General features: G+C 37.7%; 1 protein-coding gene across 1 annotated transcript in view; it reads left to right on the top strand.

The window, feature by feature from the left end:
- RELN (reelin) overlaps positions 1-25,814 on the top strand; it is a 320,681-nt gene that overhangs the window by 159,689 nt on the left and 135,178 nt on the right. The window contains exons 9-11 of the mRNA XM_088134961.1: positions 7,103-7,199; positions 12,186-12,426; positions 18,149-18,294. Of these exons, the coding sequence (XP_087991087.1) occupies positions 7,103-7,199; positions 12,186-12,426; positions 18,149-18,294 (484 nt within the window). The remainder of the gene's footprint in view (positions 1-7,102; positions 7,200-12,185; positions 12,427-18,148; positions 18,295-25,814) is intronic.

The raw sequence follows: 25,814 nt of genomic DNA, 5'->3' as shown, positions 1-25,814 counted from the left end.
AGCATTCTCTCTCCTCCAAACACAACGAGTTGAGTTTAGACCAAAACATTCTACTTTGGTTTCATCTGACCATATGACATTCTCCCAATCCTCTTCTGGATCATCCAAATGCTCTCCAGCAAACTTCAGACGGGCCGGGACATGTACTGGCTTAAGCAGGGGGACACATCTGGCACTGCAGGATTTGAGTCCCTGGCAGCGTAGTGTGTTACTGATGGTAGCCTTTGTTACTTTGGTCCCAGCTCTCTGCAGGTCATTCACTAGGTCCCCTCGTGTGGTTCTGGGATTTTTGCTCACCATTCTTGTGATCATTTTGACCCCACGGGGTGAGATCTTGTGCAGAGCCCCAGATCAAGGGAGATTATCAGTGGTCTTGAATGTCTTCCATTTTCTAATTATTGCTCCCACAGTTGATTTCTTCACACCAAGCTGCTTGCCTATTGCAGATTCAGTCTTCCCAGCCTGGTGCAGGTCTACAATTTTGTTTCTGGTGTCCTTTGACAGCTCTTTGGTCTTGGCCATAGTGGAGTTTGGAGTGTGACTGTTTGAGGTTGTGGACAGGTGTCTTTTATACTGATAACAAGGTCAAACAGGTGCCATTACTACAGGTAACAAGTGGAGGACAGAGGAGCCTCTTAAAGAAGTAGTTACAGGTCTGTGAGAGCCAGTCATCTTGCTTGTTTGTAGGTGACCAAATACTTATTTTCCACCATGATTTGCAAATAAATTCTTTAAAAATCAGACAATGTGATTTTCTGGATTTTCCCCCCCATTTTGTCTCTCATAGTTGAGGTATACCTATGATGAAAATTACAGGCCTCTCTCATCTTTTTAAGTGGGAGAACTTGCACAATTGGTGGCTGACTAAATACTTTTTTGCCCCACTGTAGAATAGAATAGAATACTTTATTGTCATTTCACTATACAGTACACTACACACCAAGTGCATAATAAAATGAAATTCTGTCGCAGTTGACTCACAATTAGTACCAGTGTGGGTTTTGCTGCTGGCAGTGACAATAGTCTCCAAGCTTTCTGTGACATCTAGGAAAGATCATCCAGGTTTAGATATCCATTCTGAAGGCAGACTTCCCTCTTTGACTTCAGAGTTGAGTTTTTACTCTGTGATTTTTGGGGCACCTTCCAAGGAACTGTAGGACCGAGGTCACAGAAGACTAGCTGTATTACTAGTTGTAATACTTAGGTAGTAAGTCTTATTTAACCCAGTAAGAATCTTCCAATGTGTCAAAGTATCCCAGATCCTTTTATTCACTCTTGATCAATATCTCTGCTTGTCTTTGGGGATATTTGATGGATCTCATATTTAGTGCACGGATAATGAAAACACTTCTCTTAAATTCAGGGCCTTAATTATTTTGGGATATAATGAGCACAATATTCTATACACCAGTGTTTCTCAACCTCAACAACTTTAAAATATGTGGACTCCCAGAATTCCCCAGCCAACATGGCTAGCTGGGGAATTCTGCAAGTTGAAGTCCACACATCTTAAAGTTGCTGAAGTTGAGAAACACTGCTATACCCAATGAAGAGTTTTAAAGATTGATGTTAGCAATGCATGAACATTATCATCTATTTCCAAAGGAGTTAAATGTGCAAAAAAGCGCCCCCCCCCCAGCCTTCCAGAAGGCTTTGAAGAGCTGGCTCTTCCTGCAAGCACTGGGGTAGTATGAGGTTGAAGCCCAGGGAAATTGAAATGTGACTGTATGGAAGAATGTTTGCTTTTAGGGAGATTTTGTTGCAGTTTCATGATTTTTGATGTTTTTATTTTTTAATTTATTTTATGAGCTGCCCAGGGTTATGGCCTGTACGCCTAATAATCAATCAGTCAATCAATGCAATATTTTAAGGTTTCATTAATTGGTTGCGAAATCCTGTAAAGATGGTGCTCCTCCATATCCTTAGTATAGGACATATGAGGAGCTTAATTGTCCTATCAGTTCCATCTGTAGTGCTGCGATTATTGTGTTATCTTTACAGACCAATACCTCCTCTGTATGTGCTTTACTTAGCTCATTAAGCAGCAAGGTCAATAAGTCTAGAAAACGATAGCTTTAACCCATTAAAAACTCATACCAGCCAACCAATGGAGTGACACAAACCATTATATCAACCTCAGATACCTCAACCTACTTGTACCTGTAGAGTTAAAACAAGTGGGGATTTGTCATACATACAGTTTCCCCATATTAAAACTCTCCGGTATGTAACTTGTGCAGTTGTGCAAAAGGCTCCTCTTTGTCCAAATTGCATTCCAAGATCTGTTTCATTTGAAGAGCAGTAGAAGGCTGCTGTTTTGTTCGTTTCAACCCATTGAATCGTTTGCAGCCGCTCTCGAGGGATTCTCTCCAGGTTCACAGCATTACAGTACAGCCCATGGTAATGAACGTAAAATTCCTCTCTTTACAGTGACATCCTGCATATCTGGGTAAAACAGTGGCCTCTGTTTGATACTGTGGATTCCATACACGTGGCATAGGCAAAGGCAGTTCTCTGAGGCACCCACCAGTGACACTTCAATTAAATACCTCTGCCTGGTGTCTCAAAAGCATTCATGTACCTGGAAATATATGTCTCACTGAGGTTAGCAAAGTTTGGAAACAAATCCATCTGCAACTCTTTGGAGAAAGTCCATCCTTTAACTTGGTGTTTGCCCAAGTAATCAAAACGAATGTTCCTTCTAGAGAATGTTCCTTTGTTTCTGATGTTATGTAAAAAGTACAGAGAAAGATTAGCAGGAAAACAGTGTTGTGTTAAAGCAATCCAAAGTGAGCGCACTAAGATTCTGAAACAAAATAGCTTGTTACCAGCAAACATCTCCAAAATCAAATGATGTGAGACCCTCTTCCTCCACCAAGCCATTGATTGACGTGGATATACTGCTGCAAATGAGTTTATACAATCAGGAGAATAAGTAACAAAGCTTTTTTGTTCTAATATGCATGCACCTATAAGTTTAAAAAAATGCTCTCTATTTCTTTGTTAGAAGGGTATTTGGATTGATTTTATAAATATAGGCTTTCAAAAAGCTTTTGATAGGAACTCTCATCAGAATATGATCATAGGCTCTCTTTGGGATTAACTAATGTGGTTTATGCAACCACAGATTATATGATCGCAAGATTTTACAAGTCTTCATGAGAATACTCTAAAATGTCATCCTCATTTCCCAGTTGAAGTTATCCTTGTTCAATAAGATCAAGGTGTACCAGAATTTAGCTATTAAACTCCCAAGGAAGGCAATTTTCTCTGGTTATTCTGAGAAGTTTATGTTATTATATTATATAAAATCAATCCATTTAGAAATTTAGAAATAAAAGCTATTAGTACAAGAAAAATGGTTATGTTTTAAACAATTTTACAATCCTGATGTGCAGTAGTCGAATACAGTGAAAACTACTAAGATGGGAAAGGGGTGTTTAGGACGTGGATTTCCTGTGCCCTTGAAATGTCTACATGACAATGGACGTCATCCAATTAAAGTGACGTTTGACTGATAAAGAAAAAGTAGTATATAAATGTTTTTCTTCTTTCATTTGTTTTTAATAGTGCCAAGAAACTAACAGCTGTGTCAGAAAAAAAAATAGCTTAGTGGCAGTTGTTAATCAAATTATTTTTAAGAGCTTAATTGGGAACACAGTGTACCCTTGTTGATGCAACATTAATTAATCACAATGCTATTGTTTCTCTAGTCGCACAAAGATGTTGAGGCATATTGTACATGCTGGTAAGAGTTCGAAAATTTTATTTTTAACATCATTAAAATTTTCCTTTTTAAATAAGATGGTAAACAAGGAGAAAAAAGAAAAAGGTGTTATAACAGCTTCTGGTGTCTTTCCTGAGATCTATTTTTAGATGTATAGATAAGTGGAAAAATTATTTGCTGGAATAAAGCAAAAGTTATTTCTTTACAACTACACTATTTCACAACCAATTCACTGGATATTTTCTATAGAACATTGTAGTAGACACCTTTAGACTACATGTGTGATACTGCTGATATTTCAAAAACAAGGAAATTTTTTACTGTTGCAGTAGACAATATTTGGAGTTACTAAGCATAGTATTAAGAGCTTTATTTTTTATAAAGGAGCTCATTCAGTGTTCATCTTCAAAACAGAAAAGCTTAACTGAGAAACTCTACTGTATATGGCAAAATCCTCATCTCCTTTTTCTCCTATTTTATATATTTCTCTGCCATATATGTTGTGATATGGAATCACATGGAATCACATTTGTTGTGATTCCAAACTAAAATTATGCCAGCTCTAATCCAGCAGAGACTTTATGGGGCTATGCAAAACCTTTGAAAGAGGTGCCCTCCAACACATGGGAACAGATGCAAAGCATCTCTTGTTGACTCGTTAAAATAACTGTATCCTTTATATGGCTGCTTTGGAAGGTGTGCTGGCTGTCTTTAATTGCACAGCCACTTCTCAGGAGATGCTGGGATTTTCCTTTATTGGAAAATTTAAATTCATCAAAGATGTTTTTGTAGCAGAGCCACCATCCGGTCTGACGCCTTAACCTACTGGACAGTAGAGGACATATTTTTCTGTCTGTGGCGGGAGGTTATCTTGATTCTTTTTGAATGCATTTTTCCAGGTAGAATTCTCCTCATTAATAAGCCATCTTCTGAGGGAGGCTTATGTGACTTTTTGTCTGCTTAATAATAGAATCTCAACTCAATCCCCTTTTTCCAATATGCCCAAATGTCTGTATTTTTAGGAACGATATTCTCTTTGTTCTGGGTTTTCAAATACATACATATCCACCCAAAATACTGCTCCATTATATATAATTCATAATAACGTGCGCATATATTTTATGCTTCTGCTTTCTGGAGCCACTTAGCATTTTGACAAATCTATCATCTTGACTACTATTTTTTTTTTTTAAATGTTGGGTTTACTAGGTCTCATAGTAGACATTCATTTAAAAAGAACTGGAACTCTTGCTATTGTGGAAACATATCTTTCTGGAGCTGGAGCTTTCTGTCCCTCGCTTTTGTTAAAAAAAAAGGAGGAAGCTGAAAAAAACTTTTGAGGGAGTAATTTCCACTTTTGAAGGGTGTTGTTTCAACTTTTGAGGCTTTGCTATTGGCGGGGCTTCATTTAAATTATGCCCTGGAGTTGGCTTCGGACAGCAAGAAGCAATGCAAACTGGACAGCTACTTAGGAGGGTGATGCTACAGGGCTTCAATGCCATCAGTCTGCTTTAGATGAAGCGGAAGAGGAGAAAAATCTCTGTGGTAAAGAATGGCTGAAGCTAAGCAGGAAGCTGGCTAGAATGGGACTGAATCAGGGGAGGCTGCTGAAGAAGGGCCACTACCTAACTTTATAGCAATATTAAATTAATCTTCAGTTGAACAGGTTGCTGTCTGACTTGAAAGTAAAAGAATCTGGAACTGTAGCAAAGGCATAAGCTTGCTCACAGAGGAACTTTGAAGTTCAGTGTATTGAAAAAAAATCAGACATCATGATGTTACTCAAACTGGAACAGGCTGAGCAGAAAAAGCGGTGCTTTTTTTAGATTTTTTAAAAATCGCTTTATTATTTTTATAAATAACTCAAGGCGGTGAACATACCTAACCCTCCTTCCTCCTCATATTCTCCCCACAACAACAACTCTGAGGTGAGTTGGGCTGAGAGAGAGGGACTGGCCCAAAGTCACCCAGCCGGCTTTCATGTTTAGCAGTACCTCTGAAGAACTCAGTTGTGCTGATAGAATTCAGTGGTTCTAAATTCCTGATCCTTACAGTCTCATTATTTTTACTCTCAGTTGCATGGATGAAAGCATATTCTACCAATGGCTGTTTATGTTTGTGATCTACAGTGCTGCCTCATGTGTTTCTTCAGTCCTTGTGTGAGATCTGCTGGCTTTTAATTCTGGTTATTTATTAGGTTCCTGACTGTAAAACTTTCAGTTCATCAGCTTGGATTAGAGCATTACGGGCCTGGCTGCCCAAAAGTCTCTAAGGTGATGGGTTGCCCATTGGTGCTCATTATGGAATAATAGCTTAATTGAAAGGGCATGGCTTGGCATGGAAGAGATGCATGTTTGAGCTCCATCTCTGGTCTCCCAGGGCAAAGGGTTGAGAGGATGTGCTCATGCACTGACTTGCTTCTGGATGCAGTCTTCTAATAATTAGAATATGCAAGGGAGGAGGCTGAATAATTAGGAATGTGTTTTTCTAGCATTACCAGCATTTCAGTGCCTATTAGAGGTCAGTCTTGTCCTGCAGCAGGTTCATCTACTTCAGGAGGCCCCATAAATACATGTAAGGGGGTGAAAGCTAGGATTAGTATCCAGATGATAAAGCCGACCTTGCGAAATATTGGTCTTCAGCCTTAATAGATCAGGTTTGGACTCAGTAGCAGAATGCTGGGCTGGTATGAGTAAGTTGCAAGTGATGCTATAAACTAAGGTTTTTTTTCTATGCTTTTAAAGGTGACTCCTGTCCCAGTCCCATTTAGAGGCAGTTATACCTGGCTGCGTAGCCGTTAACAACACGAGAGGCCTTGGGTTGCTAGGAAGGGAAAACATGACGCAGTGTAGTTAGACCTGGATCAATGATAATCCTTCCTGCACCATCCTGTTCTCGGGGCAGTAATAAGTTGCTTCCACTTAGAAGGGGGAATCTGTAACCAACATTGTCCAGTGGTTCTGCAATCAGCTTCTCATTTATGCTTAAGGAACCCTGTCACGTCTTTCAGTTTTTCACTGTGTACCTTGGCAAGTATGGCACGTGGCACTTCATTTTTGCTAGAACATTACTTGTGTGTGCATTTTGAATAGGGAGTGTTTAGTAATTTATTATCCTCTCTCCTGGGAAATCTACCACAGATTATGCTGCTCTGCTGTGATTTATCACCCGTACGTTATTTCTAACTCAGGGAGCATGCATTATTATGCTTTTTCCGTCAACAACAGATCACAGCAAAATTCGCCATCAATCAAAAAATTTTGAAATATGGAAAATTGAGAATGGTAGCAAGGACTCACTCAGAAGAGAATGTCTGAAGGATAATGTATCACTTAACTGGGCTATAAATACTTCTCATGTTATTGTTCTCTGCAGGGTCAGGTTCATGCCGCTTTAGTTACTCCGATCCAAACATAATTGTCTCCTATTCGAAGAATAATTCTGCAGATTGGACTCAACTGGAGAAAATTAGGTTTGTTATAACTCTTTTCAGCACTGTTTTTCCTGCAGTGTTTTAAAAGTTGGATGCTTTATTTCATTTTTGCAGTTTTGCTTGTTTTTTTAAAGAGGCATTTTATATATTATTTAAAATGGTAAATTATAAATAATACATCTGAAATAATAAAAGTGTAGATTTGAATTTTTTAGAGGCGTGTATTAGAGGGACAACTTAGAGTGAGGCCTAAATAATTTTGTGGTAAACACCAGAACCAAATAAGTTATAAATATGCTGAATGAATGAATGAATGAATGAATGAATGAATGAATGAATGAATGAATGAAAGGAAGGAAGGAAGGAAGGAAGGAAGGAAGGAAGGAAGGAAGGAAGGGAGGGAGGGAGGGAGGGAGGGAGGGAGGGAGAGTGGAGCTTCTGACTACAAATAAACTCCAGTTCTCCAGTTCTCTACCTTTATTTTGCAAAGAAGACCAAATCAATTAATATTTCTATTCTTCTAGAAATTCCTACCATATGAATTAGAGAATTGTGACAAAGTTGGTACTATTACTCTATGAACTACCTTACGGGTCTCAATAACTAGAACAAGGAATTTCACGCTGAGAAAGATTCACATGTATGGAACTGATTTCTCAGTTTTTGTGGACAGGAAACTCCATTTACAAACTAGATCCTTTGTACCTCAGTGTGCCTCTGGGTTACATACAGGCCTGATAATTTTTCTCCAAAGAACTCTTTTTCCCCCCCAGCATCCTACAAATTATGCCAGCTGGCTTTGCAGAAATATCTCTGGGAATGAAGTGGGAGTGACCCTTCCGAAGCTCCTTTGAGAACTGCTTCTGAAATGGGAAGGCAGATAAATTCCTGTCCTCTCCTTTTATATTTGACTTGGCATCTTCCAATGTGTTGGACTGCAGCTTGCATAATTCTCAAGTGGCATGGCCATATTGCCTGTAAAATATGAGAGTCACAGGCCAGTACATTAGGAAAGGGTGTCCTTGAATAGGAAGTCATTCTTGATAGTATCTGATCAGTTAAAAAGCAGCATCCTTTTATTAATTTCTGTGTACCTTGTTTAATGCACACTTCTCTTTTGCACAGAAGTATCCTGAGGTTTCATTTTCTCTGATGATTTTATATATGTCATATTCTTGGGGCGGGAAGGGGGGAAGAGAGATTATTGCATTGTGTACTTAATGAATGGCTTTTCCTCAATTCAGTTTCAGAGTCCAAAGATGATAAAGTGATACAAACAGAAATTAGACCTGTCCCATAAAACAGCCACTGCTGTGTTTACCAATGCATGCATTCCACCAGGCTATGTATTGGATTGCCACTCTCTTTTCATAGCTGTTTTATCACATTCCAAAAATATCCATCTGTTTTCTAGCATCACTTTTAATCCCAGGAGAACCAGCAATTTTCGTGGAGGCGGATGGCAGCTTCATTTAGTGGCCTGCCCTACAGCATGAGTACATCGGTGTCTTTGAAAATCATGCCGTATTTTCTAAAGAAAGTAATTTTTGCTACAGCGACAGAAAGGATTTAGGAAATGCTTACTTACAGTGCAGCACACAGGATCATTTAATTGAATACTCATGTGAAATAAATATTACATTGTAATGAGGTATATTATCAACTTCAGAAGTATATTAAGAAAAGTAGAATATTTGTTCCTCTTCCTGATGCTCCAGATGTTCTCAATTATTCTTGTATATATTTCATTAATATGAATGGCACACTGACTCAGTGATGGGATGACAATGCTCTTGCCTTTCTGTCAGGGGTGTCCACAGGTTATGGTCAAGAAAGTCACGATGGCCATGATAGTGTGATCAAAACTCCTCCTGTTTTTGATGCATGCTGCACAAACGACACACATAAAAAATGAGTTTTGATCACACTGACACAGCTACCATCTTGATTTTTTTTACTACAATCTGTGGACACCCCTGATATCTGTCCTGCATAAGAATGCTTGTGAATGAGAATTTGGAAGCCAGGCACATTGGGCAAGTTAGTAAGAGAGCAAAGGTTGAGACATCTCTGTATAGTCTCCTGATTTCATGCACTGCTGAGCAAACATGGTGGCATGGAACAGAAGTGATTGCTCAGATCTGAGAAAAGATATTCCTGAGATTCCAACTCCAGGGTCTGTGGCCTCCCAACATATCAGACTCTCTGTCTGCCCTGCAAAGACACCTCAAGGCAATAACAGAGAAATGAGAATTAGATGATTTACAAGAGAAAGCCCAATGCCAGCAACCAAAGCCAGAAGCTCAGGAAATTAAGGAGTAAAGTTATAGAGCTGAAGTAAGGTTTGTTTGTTTATTTACTTAAATTATTTATACTGCTGCAACTCTGAGTGGCTTTTGTGACACACCACAAAGCAGCAAGCCACAAATATATAGGTAGTCCCCGGGTTAAGAATGCCTAGTTTAAGGACGACCCACAGTTAAGAACAGAGCCTATTGTAGCAAAATTCAAGTTAAATACACAATGGTTCGAGTTCATTAGACAATACTACTTGTATAGTATTATACAATAATACTGTTCCAGCTTACATACAAATTTGACTTAAGGACAGACCTTGGGAATGGAACTCTTTCTTAAACTGGGAACTACCTGTATTTCAATTCCAAAACAATTACAGGATTGGCTCCGGAGGAATGCCCAGGAGAAAAAACACATTTTCAGGACTTTATGGAAGGCAATCTGAACCTTGGGGAGTATAGTTTTCCATAGAGCAGGTCCTGAGACAGAGAAGGTACACTACCTGGTTCCAACTAGGTGACCTTTTTTCACAGAAGGGACTTGTAGCAGGGCCATCTTGCTGGATCTTATGGGATGGAATTGAGATAACTATAGACAGGTGGATTTGGAGCCTTGTGCTATGAAAGGCTTTATTGGTATTAACCGGTACTTTGCACCTGGAAGCCTACAGGGAGCCCCTGCACTTGCAGAGTACTAGTGTTACATGGTGTACCCATAACTACCTGCACCAGTGCATTCTGGACCAGTTTTAGCTTCTAGATCATCTTCAGGGGAGCCCCACGTAAACCACATTGCAGTAGTCCAAATGGATATGACCAAGGCATGGGTAACCATGAGCAGGGATCTTTCAATCTAGAAACAGCTGCAGATGACACACAAGATGGATTTGTGCAAAGGCCTCTTGGCCAGGACTGCCACCTGCTCTTCCAGTAGGAATTGAGAGTCCAAGAGGACATCCAAGTTGTGTACCAGTTCTGCCTGGGGGAGTGCAACCCCATCCTGAATTAAAGACGAAGAATCCTCAGAATCAGGGTCCTGCTGAATTCTTCCCCATCCAAATCCCCAAAGCCTACAGACACTGGGAAAGAACCTTGATGGCATTACTTGGTCAACTCAGGGTGGAGATCAGCATATGGATGATATCTGACCCTATGCCAGTGGATGATTTCACTCAGTGGCTTTATTAGAGAACAGAGAGCCCCAAGGAACCCCATAAAGCAAGGGTGTTGGGTTCGATATTTCCCCCCACAACAGTGGAACCAACTCCTGGAAGAAGGAGAAAAACCATTGTAATACCCTGCCTTTCACTCCTAACCCTTGAAGCAATGATTGATGGTATCAAAGGCTGCTGAAAGATCAAGGAGGCTAGGACAGACACATCACTCCTGCTCTGGTCCTGCCAAAAATCATCTACAAGTACAGTCAATGCTGCTTTGGTACTACATCTCAGTCTGAATCCCAACTAAAAGGGAGCCAGATCCTGGACAGCCTCAACCACCCAGGAGGGACATGGATCTAATATGCACTTACAGTCCCAAAAAACATATCCATTTCCTTAGGGTCAACCGGTGGGAACTCTTCCCTGGTAATCACACTAGAACATGCTTCAACCAACTTCAGAGGACTGGTAAAAACATTAAAAATCAGTAAACTGAATACTGTAATGTTAGTTCCATAAACCCACTTAATTTTCAGCTGTGCTTCCTTAAGTTTGAATCAACAACTGCTGCTTAAGAGCACAACTCCTGCTGTTAAGTAATGACTTGTACTGGGGAAGGGCACCATTTTGGTGGTCAAAAACAGCAGGTGACATTTTGAAAGGGAGTAGGAGTCACACCTACGGAGCTGAGTTGGATTTTGGGGAGACATTTTGGATGATTGTTGTTATTTAACTGCAATATTCTTATTTTAAGATTTAAATTAGATATTTCATATGTTTCCAATCTTGAAAAGGCAGAAAACTCTACTGTCAGTTTTCACCAATCATTGTCAGAGGAGTTTGGGAAAACTGGGCTCAGAAGCATCGGGGTTGGTGCTGCTGGTGCCACCTTTCCCCTTGAGAAGACCTATTCTTGAAATGCACATGTAAGCATCTGTAATTCATTCAAAAGGGTGAACGAAACATTGATCCTTTGCAGGTTCAGGCACAGAATTTCCTGAATTCAGGATAACTGGAGCATGAGCAGATACTTCCTGTTTCCTTGTTGCCTATTTCTAGATCAAGCAAAAGTTGTGGAAAGAACCAAGTTTGCTCTTCCTCTTCTGATGAAGAGTAAGCCTGAGAAGCCATGATAGTGGCAGAAGCCTGATCCATTTCCTCAGACAGCAGAACACCACTCTTGGACTGGATAATTCTTCACCCTCTTCCACCTCTTCGTTCAACACAGGGGCTATGACCGCTCACTTGATTTCCATGGGACTTGCCAGGATTCTTTCCTGCGGAATTTACCCCGGGTCAAGCTTCCTGCTTCATAGTTTTACGCTAAATATAAAATTCTTGGTGTTTACAAGTTACTTTTAGGACATCATTTCAGAAAATACAATTTCATTTTATTGAACAAATATTGAGAGGTTAACTCACTGTCTATAATTGAACTGTTTGATTGGAAAGATTGGATTTATTGTTTATCAAATTATTAACTTTATTTATTAAGATATATATTGTAACAGCTGTGTGAGTAACTAAAAAAATTAATAATATTCATTTTGCCTGTTCATATCATACAGAGCTCCTTCTAATGTCAGCACCATAATCCACATTCTCTATCTTCCTGAAGAAGCCAAAGGAGAAAATATTCGATTTCAGTGGAAGCAGGAATATGTACATGCTGGTGATGTGTATGAATCCTGCTGGGCGTTGGACAATATTCTGATCATAAATGCAGCTCACAGACAAATTATTTTAGAAGATACTTTCGATCCTGTCGACACGGGAAACTGGCTGTTTTTCCCTGGAGCCACTATTAAGGTTTGCTTAATTTTGGTTTCTAATTTGCTATTATTTGACTCCATGAACTATTTGGTTCTCTGCTGAGCAATAAACTCTGCTTGAGATGAAATACAAAAGAGGACAGAGATATGTCTCCTCTAATCATTTCACTTCTGCCCCCCATCACAACACAAAATAGCTTTATATTTTCTATATGGGGTTATCATATGAAAATTTAATTACAGAAAACTGCTCAAGTCCATCTGTGTAGCAAAGCAGCAATGAATTATTAAATTCTATGCATTTTCTAAATATTCTCCTCTACTCCCTAACAGAAATGGTGTTAATTATAGTTTTCCCATTACTTAGCTGTTCAATTTTCGTAAGATTTCATAATCAAGCTGTGATATTTAAAATTATACTTAATTAATAAGTCTGAGTAGCACTTTGGATTTGATTCTAACAAGGCGTTTTGGAGCACATGGGAACATGAAATTAACACCTGGCTACAACATTTTAAAGTAGCTATGTCTTTTCCAGGAATTGCATGGCTACTCTCTTCAGCTACCCCATGACCCAGGAAAAGACACAGCTGTTTTAAAAAGTTGCAGACAGGCACTACTTGCTCTGAACCATCTTTTTGGAATCAAATCCAAAGGACTAAATAGCACATTACTTAATAAAACATATAACATTCTACTTTTTCAGTTCCAGAGCGATTCCAAGCAACTTACTTAATAGAGTACGTAAAATAGCAAATATAAAATAAGAAAGCATTGAAAAGATATCAGTATAGAAGATCACAATAAAAAATGAAAAGTTTCTGTAGCAAATAGTAACATCACAGTTAGGACAATTTTTGGGGATAGACAGTATTAGCAACCAGAAATTTTGGACCTCTGTAGTCAAAATTCCTCCCTCCCTTCAAAAGAATTGGATATGCTGGTTATATAATTCATGTCATGCATATTCATAAGTAATGCCAATTGTGCTTAAGAGTACTTTGCTTCTGCTGCTTAGAATTGTGGTATATGCATAAATAAATAAATTTGCCAGAGGGAGTGAGATAGGAGCAAAAGGAAATTGAGGGAGACAGGACAAAAATTAGGGAGATGAACATCTTCTCAACAGCCCAGTATGTACCTAAAGATGCATAGGAGTATATAGGAGTAACATATAAAACATCAATGAAATGTACAAATGTTATAAATGTTACAAATATTATAGTTCTAACAACAAAAAGGAATTCTCGGCAGCAACATTTGGTGAAAAGTGACGTGTCTCGACACAGTCAAAGTGAAGAAATCCTCAAGCAGAGTTTTGTCGCCTTAAAATAGGGAATCTACGGCTTTATTCATTTTGAGTATTATATTCTGATTCATGAACAGTATTCCTAGTAATTTCACTGTCTCTCTTCCGTATGTGATAATGGTAAAGATATGTCTCATTATGAAGTATTTGTGGTTGGGTATTTTAAAAAAACACACACAAGGTCTTATCAAGATTCCTTAATGACATTGATCGTATTTTTGGCAAGTGGGAGAACGTAAGCGTGTCCTTTAATGCAACTGGTCTGGGTTTTTCCCCATATAAAATTCTTTATATTGTGGTGTCTGAATAGTGCTTCAACAACAGTATGTTTTTGAATGTACCTGAAATGCTGATACAAACATCTAAAGCTGTGTTGAAATATTTAGCATGCAATTTGGAAATGCAATTTTGCCAGCTGTGCCTCTTTTTATAATTACTATAGCTAAATCCTTTTGTAATATCTTTTACTTTACAGTGCCTTTTTTTCCTACCCACATTCAGGCTGTACAGTTCTATGGAGCAATCTCTCTTAATGGAATATACATGTATAACAAGCAAACTCTTAACTCTATTTAGTTGAATTACTCTTGTTCTACAGTTGCATGGATCTCTGATTAAGGCTTATATCAAAAGTGGGTGAATTAGAGATTAGATATGTACTGAAAGTCTCATAAATGCTTGTCAATATTCCCTTTCAAAATCAACAGAATGTAAAGCATGTATCAGTTAGGACAGTGGATTAGTTGATTAACCTTTTATCTCTCTCTATGTCAATCTAATCCCCATCTGACATTTATTCCCATTACACCATGCCGCGTGGAGCTAGGCATGTGTTTATGGAAATAGAAATCATATTGTTACTTTATTCTGATGTAGCTTTTCCTAATGCTAAGATTCTATTTTCTTTGATACCGCCCATTTTCTTTAAATCAGAACTTGAAAATTCTGTGTTAAATCACAGACAAAATGGATCATTTCGATCTATGTATTCCAAAGCCATTGGATCCAGTGGGACTTGACAAGGACCATTTGATGAATATGTTAAGTATGTTTCAGAAACTTGCCCCCCTGATAAAAAATTATGGCCAGAAGCCAGCAAAAAAATTCAGAAACATTGGCATTTGCTCTCTGTCTCCTTTCCTATAGTTCTATTGAAGTGAGGTTGCAGAAATCCAGACAGTTATAAGCTGGCATCCAAGTGTTAGTTTTCTGTGTCTCTTCTGCTATTTAGAGGTTGTATGGGTTTTTGCAGCCCAGATATGGTGGCCTGCTCTCCTGATCTGTTGTAGGATGAGATTTGGAAGCAGGAAGAGTTCACGCAGGTGTGAGAGTGACTTGGCTGGGCTCCAGGAGTCTGTATGGAGGTGAAACAGAACAAGCAGGGTGAGAAGGAATAGGCACAGCAGAAGAAACAGCTGAGTTTCTGGAAGCAAGCTTGTAAGAGTGTCTTCTTTCTCTTGGGAGTTGCCAGGACTATTTTTGAAACTTTACGACTAGGACAGCTTATGCTGCTACGACCATGGATGAGCGTATGAGAGAAAAGTGTGTGGTGTGAAAGAGATGGGGCAGAATCTGTTTTAGTGGCTATATATCTAACAATGCTTTTAAGCTCTTTAAACTGGAGATGCATTCAGTTACTAAAACACCACTGTGCATCCCTGTCTCCCTTTCTTTCCTGTGTCCTCCTTGGGTTTTTTTTTAATGGACTCCCTACCTAGACATCACAATTGTTGGAATTGGGAAAGTCATTACATCCAGGATTAAGTTATATAAGTAAAGATAAACTTACATAAATCTGCAGAAATGGCTTCCATGGTTGGATGGATACTTAACAAGTGCCCATCAATTTGTATTCAGCTCCTGATGACTACATGGACATCACTGCATTGGGGTTTTTCTGACAATTATATGGAAGTGGTTTGCTACTTTGATCTTCTGGGATTCCCTGATAATCTTGCATTCAGATATTAATTCCATCTGTCCCTGCTTAACTGTTCAAGATCAGCCAATGTTAGCTAGTTGTTAGCTGTGACAACTTCCTTCCTATAGACCACATCAACAGTAATTAAGCCTTTCATCTTAACTCAGTGAAGAGCAGTTTTTCGTCCTAGTTGGACATTCCTCTTAATTATGAAAACGCCTGAATTATTTACTTCATATTCTAATCTTGTTACCATTTCATTCTAAATAAAAGCATTACTGTTAAATATATGACTGTAAATGCATTAAGGTGTATCAAAGTTACAACTTTCCATCAGTCTGCAATCAGATTTATAGTGCACTATTATGTACCCTTCAGGAACTATTCCTTGCTTTCAGTAAGGGTAACTTTCAAATAGGTGGATTTCAAATTGCAGTCTTAAAATAAAATAAAAAACCCAGAAATCATTATAACTTGTTCCTACCAATGCATAATATTGAGTTCATGTTTGTGCACACAATACCATTTTAATTAATTTTTCCCATCTTAATTTTTCTTTCCTCATATTTAATCAGTTTGCACTGCATAGGTTTTAATTAAAAACCTCTTCTCTCTCAGGAACTATCGAAAGTGGTAAAAACAATCATTTAAAATATTACAGTGATTAAAAAATTGAGTGCCATTGAAGCATGCCATTTGATTTGTTGCAAACAATAGTTTAGCATTCATTTTAAAAGGCATTTTATTTTTGTAGTTGATGCAACCAGTTAATCTGGCTGGGTTGTTTTTTTTTATTTAATTTGCCTTTCCAGCTGGGTGGGCTGAATGACAACTTCTTAACAGAAGAAATTGACGACTCTCCATCAGAGTAAAGGTGCAAGTTGAAGCTGCAACACTTGTCAAGCTATGAAAGACTAAGAAATACAAAAGATGCATTGCCTTACAGTTATGCATATATTAAAAAAAATCTGAGATTTCAAACTTTGGGTGTAATGAGACCTTCAGTTTACAAGGGGTTAGCTATACATTCTATTAAGTTTAGAGGAATAAAGTGGTGGTTTCTTAATGACAGCTGCTGCCTCATTGCTCATCAGTATTTCATTATTTTACTTTGGGATTTACGCATATACGTACCTTATTTGATGCTATTCTGTCTGTTTTCAAATATGTTTCAATTTGCTGTCTGTGGGCTCAGCTGCAGCCTAGTTGGGCATCGGGAGAGGATTAAAAATAGGATTGCTTGAGGCCTTTGATTGAGAGATGTTTATTTCTATTTTTATTCTTTTTGCTTAGCTGTTTAGTTCTGTACGTCACCTGAAATGTTGCAAGACTATTATGAGGATACTCGATGCTTCTTATTAGAAAGGACATTTGATCCCCTCAGTGGAAGGAAGGCTTACTAAATTGTGGAACTATGCTTTGATGTCCAAACTAACTTTGTACCTGAAAAGTAAATCTGATGCAGAATTAAATTCAGTTTGGAAACCACTTCTAGTTTACAATTTGATAAATAGATTTGTAACACATCCAAGATTTTGGTTTCTCAATACAAAAACTTCTTAATGTTTCAGCTTTATTGGTTCTTTTAAATCACTTTTTATCACACGGACAGAATTTGCAGTAATTTATTTTATGATCTGTACTGTGCCAGAAATGTACCATTTCTGATACATATATTCTGTTTTCATGGCTCTATGTAGTTTTTTAAAACAATGTAATACACTCATGTAGTTTTTAAAATGATATAATACATTTATAATCAATTAATGAAGTATTGATAAAATAATAATTTCTATGACACATGTATATCCCTTGTCCAATTACTTTCTACTTCTTTTCCCCTCTTATTTTTCTTTAAAATCTTTAATAAAATTTTATTTTACAAAACGGAATGTATGAAAGAGTCACCACCTTATGGAAGTCAACATTGTGATATAGTAATTTATATTAAAATGAAAGCATGGTGTCTGCTGCTAGAATACAAACATTTTAATCTCCTTCATTACCTTCCTTGGACCTGCTGCAACTAAAATTTAAAATGCTTAGATCACTATAGATAAATTGGTACTCAATGTTTCAGGGATCGGTATGAATGAAAAATAGTTGAGCAGTCCAAATTTAAGATTAAGGGTGCAATATGGTCATACAGGGATATTTACCCAGGGTGTGTGTGTGTATGTTTTTAAAAAAATCAAGATGGCAATGCAATCAAATTCTGCCCTTTCTTCATGCGCATCAAATGCCTTGTGTGTGTACCTAGTTGTGTTTGACAAATGTGGGCTTGCCGTGATGAATAGTAACCAAAATAGGATAGACTCTGTAATGTAGGATAGAGTTCTGAACTGAAATGGTTGTGCTTGAAAAATGATTTAAAAGAATATTGATATAGAAGAATGAGATGCTCAATCTTTTTTTTTTTTAGTTTAGCTTCTGTAATCAGCCATTTGTTAAATAATATGATTTTTTTTCCTACAAAGCTCATGTACAAAATTAACTTAATAGATACTTTCTGTATGTGTTCCTCTGCAGCATAGCTGTCAGTCAGATGGAAATGCAATTTACTTCCATGGAACTGAAGGTAGCGAGTTAAATTTTGCCACAACACGAGATGTGGACCTCTCTACTGAAGATGCTCAGGAGCAATGGGCCGAAGAGTTTGAGGGTCAGCCAAAAGGGTGAGTGTTTACTCTTGGGATGGGTTGGTGAATCTTCAGCCAAGCATTTTGCTGGTTTTTAGCAACATGGGATATTGATAAAATAATGGATTTTCCCAAATTTTAACGATAAACTAATCAAGAAGGGTCAGTGGTTTCCAAGTAATAAGATAGTTTTCAAAACTATCCACTTTTCAATCACAAAAATCATTTTTGGCATTTTAGGAGAACATGGAGATTGTTCTACCAGATGCCAAGACTGAACATTGAAGGAATCTCCTGTGAAAAATCCCAGAGCAAAGAACATATTTGGGCCCTGTCATGCTATAATGCCCAAATCACTGAAAGTGGATATACTGATGCTTATCACAACCATTATTTGTACTGTATTAATATTGATGGGATTGGAACCCCAAATATACAATACATATCATGAACATTAGTTCAGCTGAGTAGAGATAGATTAGTTCCAAGGCAGAAATATCATTTAAATGCCAGTGTGCTGGATTACATGGTTTGTATAGTGTGTTTGGTTTCCTCTAGAAATCTGACAGATTTCTCAATGAAACAAATAAATGATTATAGGTAGGTTCAGTTTCCCCTAGAAATCTGACATTTCTCAATGAAACAAATAAATGATATAGGTAGGACAGTTGAAGTACATACAGTCATGGCTGTTGATATCACCTATCTTCTGGGTGCAGATGATGTTGACAATAAGAAATTCCTATGGCTGTATTTTAGCCTATTTTGAATATTTTGTCTGGAAACTCATTTAATTTTTTACTACTTCCACAAATGCTTTAGATCTTCAGTTAAATACTCAACATAAGCTATAAGAAGCAAGGTCTCTAGAAATGCATTCCTGAGCATCTCTTAATTCAGCTACTTGGTTCTCTCATACAGTCTCTTTACTGTTCATGTATCTGTCCTGGCATCTCCTACATTTGAGCTATAACCATCATTACAAACTATAAATCAGTCTTTTCCAGCCTCACACATTGAGGAAAGAGCTTGAGGAAAATAGCTGTGAGTCCTTTTACTTCAGTAACTGTCAGCTAGCATCTGTGGGCAATTTAGTGTAATGGTGTGTGGGAAAGACCTTGGGAGACTGGATAAAGAGATGCTGCCAAGGGAAAGGTCAGATAAGAGACAGCATAGCCCACAACTGGATAGTGGGCGGGGCAAGAGGCTCAGAAGAGACCCTCCCTAGTTTCTTGGGTTGTAAAGGAGGTGGGGGAGGAGGATTGTACTTTCAGATTTGCAAGATTGATGTCAGCCTCATGGGGTAAACCAAACAGGAATCACAACCAGATGAGCTAATTCTACTTTATTGTAAAGCTCATTACATTAACAGAATCTTAGAAGTCTGAAAGTACAAATCTCCTATTGTCTCCTTTACAGCCCAAGAAACTAGGGAGGGTCTCTTCTGAGCCTCTTGCCCCACCCACTATCCAACTGTGGGCTATGCTGTCTCTTATCTGACCTTTCCCTTGGCAGCATCTTTTCACCCAGTCTCCCAAGGTCTTTCCTACATACCTTTACATTTAGTATCCTCCATATATTTTGGACTATGATTCTGAACATCCCTCACCATCGTCTATGCTGGCTAAGGCTTAAATCTCAAATATTTAAAGGATGCTAGGCAGCCTACCTTGGTTGGTATAACATAAAATTAATTCTTGATTCTGTTGTTTCAGTATTCATAATTCACAACAATTGTTCACAGTCGTTACGATGAATACTTCAATTCTATGATCACATAATGTTTTTTCACAGGATCCCTGCCTCATTCAGTGCACAGGATGGGCCATGTTCAGAGAATGGGTAGCTATTCAGTGTTTCTTTCCATCCTTTCTTTCTCTGATATTTTGGAGCCTCATATTTATCATTATGAGGCAGAGATCCTGTGGCTAAGAATTGGATGTGGTCATATATCATACCAATTGTATAAGAAAAAATGACCTAGTATATTTGTCTTCAAGTTTTAGTCTTGCGGGTTTCAGATGTACAAAGTTTAGTTCAGCCTTAGTTTTCTTTTCTTTTCCCTTTTTTCTTCTTGACTTTTTCTAGAAGATTGCTGGGTTCTCCTTTGGCATGTCCTGAATTGTAGAATGAATCATCCAGTAACTATAATTTCTGAACCTGTCTTTGGACCTATTTATTTGTTTCTTCAGGCTCTGACCCTAACTTATTTTCTGTCACTTTTCATTACCTGATCTGATCTATCTTTTGCCTGCAAAGGATCTGCTTATGTCTTTACTATGGAGAAGATGTACTGGAGGTATCATCTTGGTCCCTCACCTGTCTCCTTGGATAACTTACAGTCATTTATTTCGTTCTCTTTGCTCCTGTGACCTGTTGCTATTTCTTTCCAGTTGGGAACAAATTGTATTCTTTTGTATATCATTCCCACCCAAGAGAGTTCTCCATTTCTTGGTTATTGCAACTTTTCTGTCATTCTCACTTTACAAAATCAACACTGTTTTTATTAGTGCTTGAGAATATAGCAGAAGTTAAACATTAACATACCACATCTATTAGGCTCAGTGGGATAATCTATATGGACAAGTAGATAACTAAACCTGAGTGATCATAATAAGGGAATGTGACACCTTAATTGAAGGCTGGAGCATATCAAACGAGCCTTCTTATAGCTTCTGTTGTTAATCAGAAAAACCCTTGTCAGTGAGCTGAACATCATCCCCATCTACATTTTTCTCCATCACTTCACTAGATGTTCGTGCTTTAGTGCTTTAAACCAATGCATAGATTCATTTCTGTGTCTGTCCCAGGCTCTGTAAATGATTGTCATGACATTGTGACAGCTATCTATGGTGTCACAATGCTCACCAATCTTTTGGATTGCAATTCTATTAAATTTGAACATCCAAAGATCATCTCATGTACTTCTCTGTTTTTGAAAAATATCTGGCTTGGAGCAGACGTGAGAAAGACAATAATACTGAGTGTGAAAGAAAAGAAGGAAGTTAAGAGATGCCACTGAAGATATCAGATTTTCCTTCCTTCCTTCCTTCCTTCCTTCCTTCCTTCCTTCCTTCCTTCCTTCCTTCCTTCCTTCCTTCCTTCCTTCCTTCCTCCCTCCCTCCCTCCCTCCCTCCCTCCCTCCCTCTTTCTTTCTTTCTTTCTTTCTTTCTTTCTTTCTTTCTTTCTTTCTTTCTTTCTTTCTTTCTTTCTTTCTTTCTTGTATTATGAGTGAATTTTACCCATCACAAGAAGTCCTATCTCTTTTTGCGTGCTTCTCTATTTTGCACTTGGATATCAGACCCCTGCCTCTTAAGTTAGAGATTCTATTACTAGTGCCATTGTATTTTGCATATCTAAGATGCATTAATGAAATGATTAGCAGGGTCACAGGTGATGCACCTATAGTTCAGGTTCAGTCACCTGAGTGTTGTCAGAGTTAGGAGTCAGAATCCATCAAGAGACCTGAACATTAAAAGCAATCCTGAGAAGTCATTTTTATGACTCTGCACTGTTGTCAAGGTTCTAGACCAGCTTATCTAAGACAAAAACTACGCCAAAGTAGAGTTTTAGGAAGGACAGTCCTTTTGATCTATTCAGTTCTACCAAACAATAACAGTGAAAGCTGTTGCTATGAGTTAAATTTAATCTTGTGCAGAAAAGGATCATAATTATGCTTTTAATTAATGCAAATCCCTTGTATTCCATCTATAAATCCTCTAAATATCTAGAAATAAATAAATTCACTTGGACTGATGTAAAGTATAGTAGTTCTGTATTGATGTTGATTAACGTAGCAGAATTTAAAAATTAATTTCTAAGCCTGCTACTGCCTAAAATATATTTAATGCAAACTGCAATTGAGTTATATCTCTGTAAGGATTTTGAAGAAAATATGCATGTCATTTGCAAGCAAATTTATTACATTATGTCCTGTTTTTATATTAAGACATTGAATGTTCTCGTCTTTCTTATTATGCTGCCTTTGCTCTTGTATAATGAGATCAAAGAAATAGGAGAAAGTGAGCATCATTATTTATTTTAAAAAATCCATCTCCAACCCTTTGACATTATGGTGATAGAAATGAACTTATGGCCAAATTTCATTTTCATACTTATTTTTAAAAAGCAATAAAATCTGCAGAGGTGGCACGGGTGTTTTCAGGGTATGGTAAAAAAAGTTAAGATGAAGGCCACAGTAGTGTGATCAAAGTTCTGCCAGTTTTCTGTGCAACACACAAAAAACAGGTGGAGCTTCAAACACACAATTGTACCTTGCAGGCATCCCTATTTCATGGAGATGTCTTTATAGATTTCTTGATGATACTGAAAAATCACTTTGCCCTTGCCTTCTTCTTCTATTTTGTACCTTTGAGTCATTGTAGACTCATGTCAACTGCCTAGACTAGTCTCTGCAGTTTTCTTGGCAAGATTTCAGAGGTGGTTTGCCACTGTCATCTTCTTCCTAGGGCTGAGAGAGAGTGACTGGCCCAAGGTTACCCAGCTGACTTTGTGCCTAAGGCAGGACTACAGCTCACAGACTCCTGGTTTCTAGCCCAGTGCCTTCATCACTACACCAAACTGGCTCTCTGCTTTCTTCTAAAATTTGTTTTTCACTTTCCAGTTGACCCTACATTCTTGTTATTCCGGAAGACCTCCTATCCAAGTCACTAACCAGGTTCGACTCTGCTGAGTCTTACAGCCTTCTTTTAAAAGAAAGAACTACATTTAGGAACAAACTGAGATTGAACAGAAGATACACAATAACTTAAAAATGAGCTTAACGTATTGACCAATAGTTCAGGGAATAATTTTTCATTTTATTTTAACAGTTTAGTAAGCTTTTATAAAGATATCTCTTGGAACTTTTTCTTTGGTTTAGGAATAATTGGAACTTGAGTTTGTTTCCAAATGTCAGGAATGCTTGCACATGGAAATATATAATTGAGACAGGTATAGTATTTTTTTTTAATGACATAATCAACTCTGAAACCATCCATATTTAGAGTTTCATGATCTTTTACATTTGTTGGCATTACATATTTCATCTTCTGCTATTAAGATAATATTTACCCTCATTATTCAAATTAGTCGTTTAGGATTTACTAGTGATCTCTCTAGTCTCAGGATAATTGGTTGAATAAATAGAATAACAATCTGCTTTCTCAGCAGCCCCTAGTAGTCTCTAGTAGCCATCCTGCGTACAGAAATCTCTTCTTTATTTGAAGGAACTAGATCAATTGCTTCATTTGCAGTTAATCTGAAGACAGCAATATTCTTCTTCCAAAATTTCAAACTAGCACTAGCTTAACACAAGTTTAAGAGGCAAAGAATATTCCTTTCTCTCCTTGTCCTTCCTCCTTTCTGCAAACTTTTCTTTTTTCACCTCTGCAAACACTGCAAACCTGTAAGGCTGATCACTTTTTGATCCTAACAGCTGGACCATTCAGTCATATATATATAATGATTACCATCTCTTTCAGAGTGACTAAAGTCCAGAATATAAAAAGTATCTTACTATTTAATGAATGTAGATATCAAAGATCAAATTTACACAGCCATTGTATCTGGTTGCCAATCCATTCCCCAGAATGTATGGATTGGAGAAGATCAGAAAGAAATTAACTGTGAATTAGAAATAATTGTGTCCACATCTGATTACTTGCAGTCTGGTCAGAAGTTAGACCACATTAGATCCAACTGTCCAGCGTTTTCACCCATTTGATCTTTTAGGTATAGTACATCCTAGGTTCTTTCCTGAAAACCCATAGTACTCTGAGGTTGCTATAGGAAGAGCCTCAGAATTTTTATTCAGGAATTGCCTTCTTGTGCTGAATGGATCCAAACACTATACATTCAATTTAACCTACATTGTCTCTGTTCCTCAAGATACTAGATTCTTAGAATATCAATGCAACTATACTATCTCCTCCAAATATATAGCCTGCCTGGAACACTTTCTCCTCAACTACTACAAATTTACCATTACTCCAAATCTGTAGGGAATTATGAGCCGTTAAAATGCTGCATTACATGCCCAAACACTCAACATTCTGCTGGCTTTTTGTCAAATGGACAAAAAGTATTTAGATACTTTCAGAAGCTGCCAGTGAACAAAGCATTTCCTAGATAAAACTTCTGAATTAATATTTCCATTACACACACCATCAACCTTTGAAGAATTATCTTCTTGACTTGATCACTGACCTCCTGGGGTCCAGGTTCTGAACTGCCATATTAGTAATGATGGAATTGTTCAGTGAAATCTCCAGTTCATTTCATGCTGTGACCACCAGACTGCTAAGAAAAACCCACAGCCGTTCATGCTGTGTCAGTTTACGGGAGAATTTCTTAGATGTAAGGATGCAGTTCACATCCACACTTGGTGCATTCTTTGCAAACACCCAATTTAAGCATATCATTCCTGAATGTAACAGCCAGACAAAAGAATGAATGCCACTCTTAATCAATACCTTAAGTGCCCCAAGTTGAATTTACTTTAATTCACACATCTCACCCTCTGAATGGCCTTTCTATACAGTGTATGGTTCCTAGCATCAATTCTTGATTGTCCAACTCAAACTAAACTATAGAAATTTAGGACAGTCTACTTTATACTTCAGTCCATTCTATACTTCAGTTAAACCAGGCAAGAACAAGGAATGCTATATAGAAACACCAAGTGACAGATCATCCTCTTCTTTGAATATGCTGCAGCAGAATAACAAGGGTGAAGTTAATGGTAAAGTTGGCCAGATAGAAGCCAGACCGCTGGCAAAAAGGAAAATGTGTGTAAGCTGTGTAAGAAGCCAAACTAACAGAAAAGGGAAATTGTTTAAGCTGTGAATGAAGGAATGAAGTCATCAGATTCTACGAACATCAGCTTTTAGCCTGAAATCAATCATTGCTGAAAGAACAGGATCCAAAGTTTGTTGAGTTAGGGAGGTGGACCAAGACATCTAAAGCTAAGAGAACTTTTAAAAATCAATGTTGTCAGTTTTGTGCTTTTCGACATATAGAGATATGGACTAGCTGATCTATAATGTCATTTCCAACTCATATTTTGTGTGATTTAATTTCTCTACCTTCTTAAAATTAGGAATATTGACAAATGGCACTCCAGGCCTAGTAAGCACTATTTTTTTTTTACTTTTCTTTTCCTCCTTTTACTTCTTTATGATCACACCTGAGTGTCTTAAAAACATTTGTAAAAGTCCTTGGAAACAAACAATGAGTGTGATTCTTCTCTTTCCCAGGAAAATGTAGCATTTTTTCAAAAAACATACAAAAAACTTTCCAGGGACTTTTAAAACTATTTTTTCTCTTTGACTCAGGCTGCATCTCAGTCTAATCCCTATGGTAGTTAGTCCTATTTGAAATATGATCCCTGGGAGTGGACGGGCCTTATTTTTGATACTTGCCTTTGGTTAAACTGACTGATTTGATCTTTTTAGGAATTGCTGGAGGCTTATTAAGCAAGACTAGCAAACACACACGATCGTTTTCTAATGTCCATTAATGTCTTGCACCACTTCTGGGTAGGCTCCAGAGCAGAT

The sequence above is a fragment of the Python bivittatus genome, unplaced genomic scaffold, assembly GCF_059951505.1.
Source record: "Python bivittatus isolate LINGU-HERP-01145 unplaced genomic scaffold, Pbiv_v1 ctg000120_np1212, whole genome shotgun sequence".
NCBI classification, from domain to species: domain Eukaryota; kingdom Metazoa; phylum Chordata; class Lepidosauria; order Squamata; family Pythonidae; genus Python; species Python bivittatus.
The sequence above is the reverse complement of the archived record's forward strand: the minus strand, read 5'-3'. Positions and strand labels throughout refer to the sequence as shown.